Below are 12,735 nucleotides of genomic sequence, written 5' to 3'. Positions count from 1 at the left end.
ACTCTACTTGGAAACAGTTTTGTGTTCCTGATTTGTTATATATGCATTCCCTGCTTTACTTTATTTTTTATATCCTTGAGATGCCTCATCCAACTATTGCATGCGAAGTCAATGATTTTTTTTAATCTCATACTGTGCTTGCAAACTCGTGTTAAGTGAAACAGGCTTAAACTTTTTGCTGTATAATTACACAAATATCTAGCTATTTTTCTAATAATGCATTGGATGCTAGGCAATGTTAACCTCAACAGCTTGATGAGCATGTTCAGTGGGCTTGGTGCTGGCGGTGGCCTGGGTGGTGTCCCAAATGTCCCAACTGGTTAGTATATGTTTCATTGTTTATAATACTGAATGGAAGAAACGCCGTCTGATAGTGTGATTGTGTGTTGTCCGTGAACCTTGCTCATCAATTGAGTTTCTGAATTCGCAGTGCCACCGGAAGAGCGCTACGCGACGCAGCTAGCTCAGCTCCAAGAAATGGGTTTCTTTGACCCACAGGAGAACATCCGGGCGCTGCTGGCTACCAATGGGAATGTCCATGCCGCGGTGGAGCGGCTTCTTGGGAACTTTGGGCAATAGTAGACTATATATGCAGGGCCAGTCACCTGTAGTAGTTGGCATTGTGAGGTTTGATTGGCTGTATACCCTACCCGGTCCCGGTGAGATTGAAAGGCAGCGTCTCTAGATTCTATGTGTTTTAAGATGGATGAATAAACCAGTCTCTCTGCTGGCTATCCTTTGCAGTTTGCATGGATACATGAGTCCCGTGTCGTGTCGTGTCGTGGTGGTTAAACTGTGGTATATTGGTGGTAGTACCTTGGGTCGTCGGTGTACATACATATTGAATTGTGATGGTTTTAAAAATACATCATGGTCATTGTCTCTTACCGCCCATACATATTTGCTGTCAAATTCATCGAAGATGTGCCAAAGTTGCTTGATTCCTATGCGCGCTTTTGGTCCGTGCAATGTTCATACAACACTTGTATTTATTGGCTTTTGAAAAAAAAAGGAATGCTAAGCGTTCCTACTCCTCGATGAGGAGCCGCGTTGGTTTATATTGATTAGGGACAGGAATCGCCCCTGTCGTGGCTTACAAGGCAGGACCGATCGTTTCATGATTCGGTCGTTATAACAAGGGGAGATAGATACGAGAGGGAGAGGGAGAGATAGAGTTTGTTGAGATTACAATACAGTAGATTCTATCTCTATTTCTAACACCCTCCCTTAATCTCAACTATCCTATGTTAAGATTTCTCTTGAACTCCTCAAATGGTTTGATGGACAATGCCTTAGTAAAGCCGTCTGCTACCTGATCTTTGGATGGAATAAATCTGATGTCCAGTTTCTTCTCTGCAACCCTTTCTCTCACAAAATGAAAATCAATCTCAATGTGTTTAGTTCTACCATGAAACACTGGATTAGCAGAGAGATAGGTAGCTCCCAAATTATCACACCATAAGCATGAAGTGCTGTGTTGTTTAACACCCAACTCATGAAATAATGATTCCACCCAAATGATCTCAGTAGTTGCATTAGCTAGTGACTTATATTCAGCCTCTGTACTTGACCTTGACACTGTAGCCTGTTTCCTGGCACTCCAAGAAATAAGATTAGATCCAAAGAATATTGCAAATCCTCCAGTTGACCTCCTGTCATCACTGCATCCTGCCCAGTCAGCATCAGAAAAGGCACTGACAAGAGTGGAGCTAGAATGTTTAAACTGGAGTCCTAGGCTTACAGTGTACTTTATATATCGTATGATTCTTTTAACAGATGTCCACTGTACAGTAGTAGGTGCATGTAGATACTGACAAACCTTGTTAACAGCGAATGATATATCTGGTCTTGTCAATGTCAAGTACTGCAAGGCACCCACAGCACTCCTATACCTCGTGATCTCTTCTTCCTTTAGAGGTTCCCCTTCAAAAGCTGAAAGTTTTTCTGAAGAGGATAATGGTGTAGGTGAAGGCTTACAATCCTTCATCCTCATGCGAGTCAGAAGCTCAGTAGCATACTTTTCCTGATTCATTACTATGCCATCTGGAATCTTCTTCACCTCAATGCCCAGGAAGAAGTGTAGATCACCAAGGTCTTTCAAGGCAAACTCTGAACTTAAATCATGAAGTAGAGCATTAGTGGCATTTGATGAAGAACTGGCAACTATAATATCATCAACATATATCAAAACAAATATGATTGTGTTTGCCTTGTTATAGATGAAGAGTGATGTGTCAGCTTTAGATACAACAAATCCAAGACACCTTAGCTGAGAACTTAACCTTGAGTACCATGCTCTTGGTGCCTGTTTTAGGCCATAAAGAGCCTTATCAAGCTTACACACATAGTGGGGTGTTTTCTTGTTTTCATACCCAGGTGGTTGTCGCATGTAAACCTCCTCTTCCAGAACACCGTGCAAAAACGCGTTCTGTACATCTAGCTGCCTCAAGCTCCATCCCCTGGAAACAGCAATAGCTAACACAAGCCTAATAGTTGCAACTTTAACAACAGGACTAAATGTGTCCTCATAATCCAGACCATAACGCTGTTTAAAACCTTTTGCAACCAGACGTGCCTTATACCTGTCAATCGAGCCATCTGCATTTTTCTTGATTCTATATACCCACTTACAGTCGATAACATTTTTACCTCGCTGCTCAGGTACAAGATGCCACGTTTTGTTTTTCATGAGTGCAGAGTACTCTTCATCCATTGCATTTTTCCACCTTGAATCTTCAAGTGCACCTTCCAATCTAGTCGGCTCTCCTGCAATACATAACATGCCATAGCGTATAGTACCATCTGTTCTAACTTTTGGATTCTTTATACCTTTCTGAAGACGAGTTGTGACACGCGAGACTGTCACTGGCTGTGGCTGAACAAGCGACCGTGCCACAGAAGATCCAGATGATGCACCAGATTCTCTGGATCCACTTTGCATAGCTGATCCGCCGCCTGATTCTGTGGCCTCCGGTGTGTTCGCGTTAATACTGGCAAACTCTGTAGCCGCAGCCCCACGCGATGCAGAAGATCCCGAAGACGTCGCTATCACCTGAACCGCACGCGATCCTGAGCCAACCGCGCGCGATCCCGAGCCGACCGTCTCAGGCTGGAGACCGGTCGTGGTGGGCCACCCGCACATGGGACGCGGAGCCGGCCCACTGTCCGGCGACGTGGCGTGCTGGCGCTGGCCTCTGGGATCCGGAGTTGATCGCTGCACGTGATCCAAGGACGCCAGGCGCTGCGGCGTCGCAGGTTGCGCCGGATCTACCTCGTGGTCTGCGCCTGCCTCTTCTTCCTCCAACACATGCAATATAGGGCCGTTTTGTGCCAAATCTTGATTGTTTTGAGCACCGTTTTCTCCTGCGTTTTCTCCATGACCCTGCACATGAACAGATGCACCACTAGAACTGATTGAAGTGTCATATTGGTCAGTACAATCATCGCCCCCTTGCTCAAAATTCCGAAGGTTTGGAGGAAGAAGAAGGATTTCTTTCTTAAGAATGGCTCCGGCGTTAGGGTGAAGAGAGGCAAAAGGGAAAATGGACTCATCGAAAACAACATCACGGGATATATAAACTCTGCCAGTAGAGACATCTAGACATTTTACTCCTTTGTGAATAGGACTATATCCCAGGAAAACACATCGTTTGGAACGGAAAGCAAGCTTGCGTGAGTTATATGGCCGTAGGTTAGGCCAGCATGCACAACCAAAGACAGGCAGAGACTTGTAATCTGGGCTAGTGCCAAAAAGACGTGTGATAGGAGTCTCAAAATTGATGACTTTGCTAGGGAGCAAGTTGATGAGATGTGTGGCAGTTAAGAATGCTTCATCCCAGAATTTTAGTGGCATAGATGCATTTGCGAGTAGAGCTAGGCCTACTTCAACAACATGACGGTGTTTTCTTTCTGCTGAACCATTTTGCTGGTGCGCATGGGGGCATGCAACATGATGAGAAATACCAAGTTGCTGAAAGAATGAATTCAGTTTCCTGTATTCACCTCCCCAGTCGGTTTGCATGGCGATGATCTTAGTGTCTAGTTTTCTTTCAACAAGATTTTTAAAGTTTGTGAAAACTTGAAACACTTCAGACCGTTTCTTAAGAAGATAGATCCATGTAAACTTGCTATAATCATCAATAAAGCTTACATAATATGAGTATCTACCGACTGAAGTAGGAGCTGGCCCCCAAACATCTGAGAAAACTAGTTGCAAGGGTGCAGTAGATATGCTAGTAGATACAGGGTATGGAAGTTGATGGCTTTTAGCCTGTTGACATGGATCACAAATCGACTCACTTATCTCATGAGAAACAGGAAGTTTATTCTTGCTAAGAACAAATTTAACAATGACTGATGAAGGGCGACCTAATCTACTATGCCACTTGGATGATGAAGGCTTGATAGCGACAAAGGCTCGTTTATTCGATGATGATGACGAATATATAAGTGGGTAGAGACCTCCCACGCATTTGCCCCTAAGAAGGATTCTCCTCGTGTCCAAGTCCTTTACCAAAAAGAAATAAGGGTAAAATTCAATAAGGACACGATTATCTAAGGTAAATCGATGAACGGAAAGAAGATTTTGTGAGGCTTCAGGGACATGAAGAACTTTGTTTAGATGCAAGGTTTTTTTAGGGGTTTTAACGATTGAATGACCAATATGAGCAACTTTCATACCAGAACCGCTTGCGGTGTGTACTTGATCATGTCCATGGTACTTCTCCTTAAACGTCAACTTGTCCAGCTCGCCGGTGATGTGATGTGAAGCACCGGTATCTGCATACCAGTTCGCGTCGACGCCATAGGAGTTGGTGACCATGTTTGCACTCTTCTCCTCGGGTTCATCTTCATCATACCTATGCCAACAATCACGAGCACCTCCTGGATGATGTTTGTAGCAGATTTGACATTCTGGATAATCATGTTCTTGCTGCTGTCGTTGTTGTTGTGGGCGACCGCGACCACCTCTGCCGCCGCCGTGGCCACCAGATGGAGTCGGGGAAGGACGCCTGCCACGGCCGCGTCCTCTGCTGCTGCTGTGCCCGCGGCCCCTGCTGTAGCCGCGTCCGCGCCCCCTGTACGCCAAATTTGCAGAGGTTTTGAAACCCCCGTCAGGCCCATCGCCAAGCATCTCGACTCGCTGATCGAACGCCGCGATCTGAGCAAACAAGTCATCAACTGTGATCTGGTTCTTGATTGCGCCAATAGCTGCTGCCACAACAGGATCATAATCTCTGTCAAGGCCGGCGAGAACATAATCCACCATCTCTGGATCCGAGACGGGACGTCCTGCCGCTGCGAGTTCGTCCCCCAGGTTCTTCATCCTGGAGATGTAGGCGCTGCTGGACATGGAGCCCTTCTTTGTGTTGGTGATGGCAATCCGCAGATTGGTGATGCGGGATTGGGACTGCGAGGAGAACAAGGTGGTGATGGCAGTCCAGAGATCAAAGGTTGTCTCCTTGCTCGCAACCTGGGCGAGGATCTCCATTGACAAGGAGTTCAGAAGATGACTCAGAACCTGTTGATCCTTTGATATCCACTGTGCATACAGCGGTTTGGGCTCCGTGGTGACGGTTTTGTCCGTCTGCTCTCGCTGCACCGTCTTCGGTGGCGCGACGTCTGACCCGTCGAGGAGGCCGGTGACCTGCGCTCCTCGCAGGCCCGGCATGACCTGTGCCTTCCACATGATGTAGTTGGTTTTGGTAAGTTTCTCGGATGGTAGGGCTCCAAGGTTGAGGATGACGGTGGATGAGGACGACATGGCGATGGCGAGGGTGAACGAGGAAGAAAGCTTCTGGCTAGATCGATGGAAAGAGGATGGCTCTGTATACCATGTTAGATGGAAGCGTTCCTACTCCTCGATGAGGAGCCGCGTTGGTTTATATTGATTAGGGACAGGAATCGCCCCTGTCGTGGCTTACAAGGCAGGACCGATCGTTTCATGATTCGGTCGTTATAACAAGGGGAGATAGATACGAGAGGGAGAGGGAGAGATAGAGTTTGTTGAGATTACAATACAGTAGATTCTATCTCTATTTCTAACAACGCGCAAGTCGTGATGCCAAGGAATTGAACACCAGTCGGTAGGTACAGGGCCCAACGACGTGTAGCATCGCGGTTCACTACACATTTGAGGTGAAAGGTAAATTCTTAATCATCTTTAGATCAAGAGAAGAGGTGTGGTGGCTCCTAGTAGCGGGAAACGAACAAACAAACTCTCCCTTGGCTTAGCTCTAGTGCCTCCGGGGCAAGACGGTGATGGTGCCGCACCTGCACGCGATAGATAGGCAGAGGCGTCTCTTCCGCCGTGCCACGGTCGCCTCGCGTGCGGGCCATGTGAACGGCATCTGCCAAATTCGCATCCCCCGCCCCGTTCACACCCAGTTCCATTTCCCGCCCGCGTTTATCCGATGGTCACGCCGGAAACTGCCCGTTTTATTCTGGCCGGGGAGCGCCCGCCGGGGCGCGTGTGGATGAGGCGCGCGCGGCCCGTATCCGCCCACCCGACCCCCGGAGCAGGCAGAAGCACACGTACGCCCACGAACGATCGAAGGCCCAGAAGCGTCGATCCGGCACGGGGACAAATCTCTACGGTCCTCTCGTTCCCGCTATAAAACTATCGGCGCCGCGGGGCGAGGCTCGCCTAGTCGTCATTCCGCGAGCGCACCGCCGGCCGTCCGCCCGCCGACCGTTCCTCCGTTCGCCATGGACCCCTACAAGGTGCGTGCTCTGCTCTCTCCGCTGCTCAGCTGTTAACTCGCGCCTCGTGCTGGTTCATGGCTTTGGTTTTGATGGGAGTTTCGTGTCGCTTGTGTGGCGCAGTACCGGCCGTCGAGCTCCTTCAACGCCCCGATGTGGAGCACCAACTCCGGCGCGCCCGTCTGGAACAACGACAACTCCCTCACCGTCGGATCCCGAGGTACTCACACCTGTGCTCACCATGCTTTTCCTACGACCCATGGCCACACTACTGTAGCAAGCAAAGTACGCACGTACGTCCAGAATTAATACTGGCGGAAAATGAAACTTGGTACTTGGTACTATAGTACTACTTGCTTAATTTTTGGCCGCTCCTCCAGTGAATTTGAGCTTGCATCCTAGTACGTGAATAGTCTCTTCCTGTTTTTTTTTTTCTGCTTTGAAATTAAGGGGGTTCCCCCAGCCACAACTTTTGTCAAGCGAGGCCAAAATCAGCCACATCAACACCGTTTCACAGCGCCCAGCCACAAACCTGGCCTGGGCCAAAGAACTAAGCTAGGCCTAAGATTACCAAGACTGACTGACTTACTTACTTCATGTTTGTGAATGACTGCCGTAATACCTATCACACTGAAACCGAATTCCTGTATGTAATTATTAGTACTACAACACAACCATCCCCTGCATGATCTGCCCATGTAAAGTAGGTTGTTCTTTGTAAACTCTGAAACAAACATTGTACCATGCTTCAGCACCGATCTAGTATTTGTTAAAAATCTGATCATAAATCTACAAAGAGAGTTTTCTCCTGACACGCAGTTTGGCAGACTAGAGTTGTAACCCATCCAACAAAAAAAATGGTTTATGCAAGTTCAGACGAAGCCAATTTCAAGTGATTTGGGCTTTTTTCCTGCAAAAATTATTTTTACCCCGAGCTCTGCATCTGGACGATGCATGCAGCCATATTATTAATTATTCACAAAAACCATACAAGGTGATACATCAATAAGCCTGAAACCACTATCTTGATAACGTTGTTGCTACTCCTATCCCTTGATGAATGTGTCCGTGCCTAATACCAAACACACATCGCACCAAAGCCTAACATCTAAAGCCGGGTGTCCCATCTAAGCCACTACCTGAATTGGGTCCCACATCGGCCCGACACACTCCCAGTGAGCATGGCAATGCTGCAAGGGCCGTCACCTCCATCTTCCATCGGTCAATCCTCAGGGCAGAACTGATGCACCGACCTTGCCAGGCCTCTCTGCCATCAACGCCACCATGACGCCAGACAGCTTCCTCCGCCTGCGCGAGTCCATCTCCGCGCATCAGACGCCGAGTCTCCACTGTGCCATGCTGCCGAGACCCACCGTCAACGATACGGTTGATGCCACTCCGCTCCACCTACGTGCCATCTCGTGTCGACTCTGAACTACCAGCAACTCCACCACCCTGAGCAGTCCCCGGCCGACGCCTTCAGGAAGGAAGACGACACAAAAATGCCATCGTCGCCCATACAGAGGAACAGAGGTTTTTGCCTGCAAAAATTAAATAAACGAAATGATTTGTGTTCTTCAGTACAACCGGGGGTGCATGAGTCATTCATGGTGAAAGAAAGAGATTAAGATCAATTGAAAGTCACGTACCACTACCATGCATATCAATAATCAACCGGTTGTTTAATTCTGTAACTACGTATTCAGGGCCATCCTGCTGCCTGCTGGAGATTGAAAAAATATTCAGAACTAACGTGCCGTGCGTATCAATCGAGTGTCTAACGCTGACGACTTCTGCCTATAACTGTGTGTCGAACTGTGAATGAATCCAGGTCCGATCCTGCTGGAGGACTACCACCTGGTGGAGAAGATCGCCGACTTCGACCGTGAGCGCATCCCGGAGCGGGTGGTACACGCCCGGGGCGCCAGCGCCAAGGGCTTCTTCGAGGTCACCCACGACGTCTCCCACCTGACCTGCGCCGACTTCCTCCGCGCGCCGGGGGTGCAGACCCCCGTCATAGTGCGCTTCTCCACCGTGATCCACGAGCGCGGCTCCCCCGAGACGCTCCGCGACCCGCGCGGCTTCGCCATCAAGTTCTACACCCGGGAGGGCAACTGGGACCTGGTGGGCAACAACTTCCCCGTCTTCTTCATCCGCGACGGCATGAAGTTCCCGGACATGGTGCACGCGCTCAAGCCCAACCCCAAGACCCACATCCAGGAGAACTGGCGGATCCTCGACTTCTTCTCCCACCACCCGGAGTCGCTCCACATGTTCACCTTCCTCTTCGACGACATCGGCGTGCCCGCCGACTACCGCCACATGGACGGCTCCGGCGTCAACACCTACACGCTGGTGAACCGCGCCGGCAAGGCGCACTACGTCAAGTTCCACTGGAAGCCCACCTGCGGCGTCAAGTCGCTGCTGGAGGAGGAGGCGGTCACGGTGGGCGGCACCAACCACAGCCACGCCACCAAGGACCTCACCGACTCCATCGCCGCCGGCAACTACCCGGAGTGGACCTTCTACATCCAGACCATCGACCCGGACTATGAGGAGCGGTTCGACTTCGACCCGCTGGACGTGACCAAGACGTGGCCCGAGGACGTGGTGCCGCTGCAGCCCGTGGGGCGGCTGGTGCTGAACCGCAACATCGACAACTTCTTCTCGGAGAACGAGCAGCTGGCCTTCTGCCCCGGGATCATCGTCCCCGGGGTGTACTACTCGGACGACAAGCTGCTGCAGACGAGGATCTTCTCCTACTCCGACACGCAGCGCCACCGTCTGGGGCCCAACTACCTGCTGCTGCCGGCCAACGCGCCCAAGTGCTCCCACCACAACAACCACTACGACGGGCTCATGAACTTCATGCACCGCGACGAGGAGGTCGACTACTTCCCCTCAAGGTTCGACCCCGCCAAGCACGCGCCCCGCTACCCCATCCCCTCCCGCACCCTCAACGGCCGCCGCGAGAAGGTTTGTACCTTACCTGCTAGTACCTCCTGATCCGTTCTTCTCACAAGTTAGCAAGTTAAAATGCATGATGCATGAATTGTAGATGGTGATCGAGAAGGAGAACAACTTCAAGCAGCCCGGGGAGAGGTACCGCTCCATGGACCCGGCAAGGTGCGTAGTACCAAAGCTACTGTATCAATTAGCAAGCAATTGTTATGAACTTGCATGGTTAATCAATTTGGTATTGCTAACTGAATGATGTATGTGTGTGTGTGTGTACGTTCAGGCAAGAGCGATTCATCAACAGATGGATCGACGCGCTGTCGGACCCCCGCCTCACCCATGAGATCAAGGCCATCTGGCTCTCCTACTGGTCTCAGGTAATCAAACAGGGGAACATCCTTACAGATGCGCACAGCATTTGCATGTTCTCTGAAGAAATTTGTGTGTAATTTTTTCCATGATCTCTGAAGAATATAGTAAGATAAGGCATACTGAATCGCTTCTTGTGGGATCGTGCAGGCTGACAAGTCTCTCGGCCAGAAGCTCGCGAGCCGTCTCAGCTCCAAGCCGAGCATGTAAGATCAGTCCATGGAGTGCGCAAATCAGAAATCTGCTTCAGGGCCGTCCAAGTTCTTCCCTCTTATCGGCAAAGAATTACGTACCAAATGCTGCATCTACCTACTTCATTTTACTGAGCCTATTTTGAAAAGAGGACATACATATGATTCTACCACACGTTATGCGCATTGTCGTCCGTCATTCATGTAATAATTTGTACAAGAGCCCGTTTCTCCTGATACTTCATGATTATTGTAAAGTGAATGCATCTTGATTAATGAACCAAATTAAGAATAAGTTGAAGAGTATGTATACCAATAATCTCTTGTGTTTGTCCTTTGCAATGGCTTCTTTTCTTGGAACAACAACTAAATAGTTTTAGGAGCGTGGCTATGTCTGAGTTGACTTAGAAATGCTTATTTTTCTCTCAATGAACCCGATAGCTCTCCAATCAAAATCTTCTACTTCCTCTGTTTACTTGCATGAATCCCAAGGTCTTCATCGACCGGTTCTCAATGGTGAGTTAGAAAGTTATTTCTTAGTTGCCTGAGGACTAGAATAACCCGTTTGTGATTCAAATGTACATAAGTCTGGTGCTGAAATAAATCGCATGTGACATGTCACTCACACTCTAGCAGACTACCATTTCTCAGGAAAAATTAAATCTTCCTTTCATGCTAGCAACACACACACATTTTTGTTCCATACAATGTTCTACAGAATTCTCAGACAACAAACAATAAATATAAATAATAAAGTTGCATGTTGTCTATGTTCGTTCATCAAACTTTGTGTTGGTTATATTGGAGTCACAGAGTAAATCAGAGCAAGAAGACCTACATCTTGCAGAGTAATTTTCAGCTCATCATATTTTCCTGCAAGGACCAAGCATTGCTCTTCCTCAACTCCGACGATGAAAGGTATTGCAACAAGTAGACACAGGATAACAATACTTCAGAAGAAATATTAATGACAGTGATAATGGAACATGGCAAAACCTGAAAGACGACACATCCACCTTCTCAAGATGCAGGTCTAGCAGCACCTCACTACACAGTATAAACACATTTAAGACAAACACTTCCCTTCGTGACTCAAGAAAACACCTGCGTCAGCAGGAAGAATATTTTAATCATGTGTATGATATTACAAGGAGTTTAGATTGAGCAATTTTTGGCAGGAAGAGATAAACATAATGTATAAAACAACTGCCAAAATCCGGATAATACATCTTCAAGAATATACCAACAATAGGCTGTATGTTTACTTAATCAAAAGAACAAAATAAAAGAACAACCTAATCAAAAGGGTTAAAGTGAAATAGAAGTATACAATGTGGGATTTTCCCCTAGCTTTGCCCTTGCCAAAATAAATCCAAATGCAGGGGTAATGAAAGTTTCTTGAAATGTCAAGTCAAGGGATTTTACACTTTTGTTTGCCAAATATCATAGCTAGAGCTATGGTGCAATATGGATCCAAGTATATCGTCATGGTAATTGTAGAAAGTGTGTCTATGCAAGAAAGAAGATCCATTTGACTTTACTATTCAAGATGGAATACCGTGTTGGTTGATGGAGCAAGATCTTGTGTGTGCAGTGTTGTGCATCTTATCCAAATCCAATGAAACCAGTTCGAGTCTCCACGGCGTGAGAGGACGTGAGGAACCAAACCTGTGAGAAGAGGTGTGGCGGCGTCGCTGCCCGGCGCGAGGAGGAGCTCCTCGGAGACGAGAAGCGCCGGGATGGTAGCGTAGCGTCCTCGGAGGCAGAGGTGCTCGTTCGTGCCCATCTGCTGCACCACTCACGAGGCCTTCGCCTACAGCCCAAAAACCTCCGACTCTCTCCGGCCGCGGCGGAGAGCCTGGGTGGCGGCCGCGGATATCGGCGGCCGCCGCGGCCCGCTTCTAACCGTTGGAGAAGAGATGTGAATAGCACGGGCCGAATTTCTGGTCTGCGGCGCTATCTACAATGCATACTGGGCCGAATTTTCAGAGGGCCTGGACCGGCGTCTCTATGGGCCTACCTAGGAGATAATTAAGGCCGGGGACGCCGCTGTACGTACAACTGTCTAGTTTTGTTGTCTCAAAAAAAGTCCAGTTTTGTCTAAAAAGACGTACACTGTCCAGTGCCTCAAAAAAACGTACATTGTCCAGCCGTTCTTCCTATTCACTCCACCATCGATCGGCATCTCCTCCCCCGAATACCTCACCGGAGAGCAGCTCCGTCCGCCGCCGTGGAAATGGGGCGACTATCTCCACCCCCCTCCAACCTTGCCGCACCACCATTGACGTTAGTGAGAAGGGAAGGCGACCACCGTGAGTGGAGTAGGAGCCCGGGGGCCGCACGTCGGCACAGCTCCGTCGCTCCCCATGACGATGTATCGTGCTGCAATGAAGGGATGAAGGGGACGGGCGCCGGAACGGGAGCAATGCCGGTCGGTAAGGCTGGGGCTACTGCGTCTTTTTTAGTCCCATACCATCGAACCACAACATTTTGCACCGATTTAAAAGCGTTTTAC

General features: G+C 48.8%; 2 protein-coding genes and 1 long non-coding RNA gene across 4 annotated transcripts in view; 2 read left to right on the top strand and 1 right to left on the bottom strand.

Annotated features, from left to right (window-relative positions):
- The window catches only part of LOC123093602 (ubiquitin domain-containing protein DSK2a), a 7,680-nt gene extending 6,784 nt beyond the window's left edge, over positions 1–896 (top strand). For both annotated transcript variants that reach the window (XM_044515594.1, XM_044515595.1), the window contains exons 7-8: positions 233–319; positions 431–896. In XM_044515594.1, the coding sequence (XP_044371529.1) occupies positions 233–319; positions 431–579 (236 nt within the window). In that variant the 3' untranslated portion in view covers positions 580–896. The remainder of the gene's footprint in view (positions 1–232; positions 320–430) is intronic.
- Positions 897–6,444: 5,548 nt separating this feature from the next.
- On the top strand, positions 6,445–10,689 carry CAT1 (catalase-1-like). The gene is made up of 6 exons (NM_001405704.1): positions 6,445–6,723; positions 6,826–6,922; positions 8,534–9,678; positions 9,761–9,828; positions 9,944–10,037; positions 10,180–10,689. The coding sequence occupies exons 1-6, from the start codon at positions 6,709–6,711 to the stop codon at positions 10,237–10,239; spliced, it is 1,479 nt and encodes a 492-aa protein (NP_001392633.1). The 5' UTR covers positions 6,445–6,708; the 3' UTR covers positions 10,240–10,689.
- Positions 10,690–10,863: 174 nt separating this feature from the next.
- On the bottom strand, positions 10,864–12,140 carry LOC123093604 (uncharacterized). Its single transcript, XR_006445423.1, has 2 exons — positions 11,889–12,140; positions 10,864–11,324 (listed from the first exon to the last, which is right to left on the bottom strand). It is a non-coding gene; the product is annotated as an uncharacterized lncRNA (long non-coding RNA).
- Positions 12,141–12,735: the final 595 nt, after the last annotated feature.

Source organism: Triticum aestivum, chromosome 4B (genome assembly GCF_018294505.1).
Source record: "Triticum aestivum cultivar Chinese Spring chromosome 4B, IWGSC CS RefSeq v2.1, whole genome shotgun sequence".
NCBI classification, from domain to species: Eukaryota; Viridiplantae; Streptophyta; class Magnoliopsida; order Poales; family Poaceae; genus Triticum; species Triticum aestivum.
This window is presented reverse-complemented; position numbering and strand designations above follow the sequence as displayed.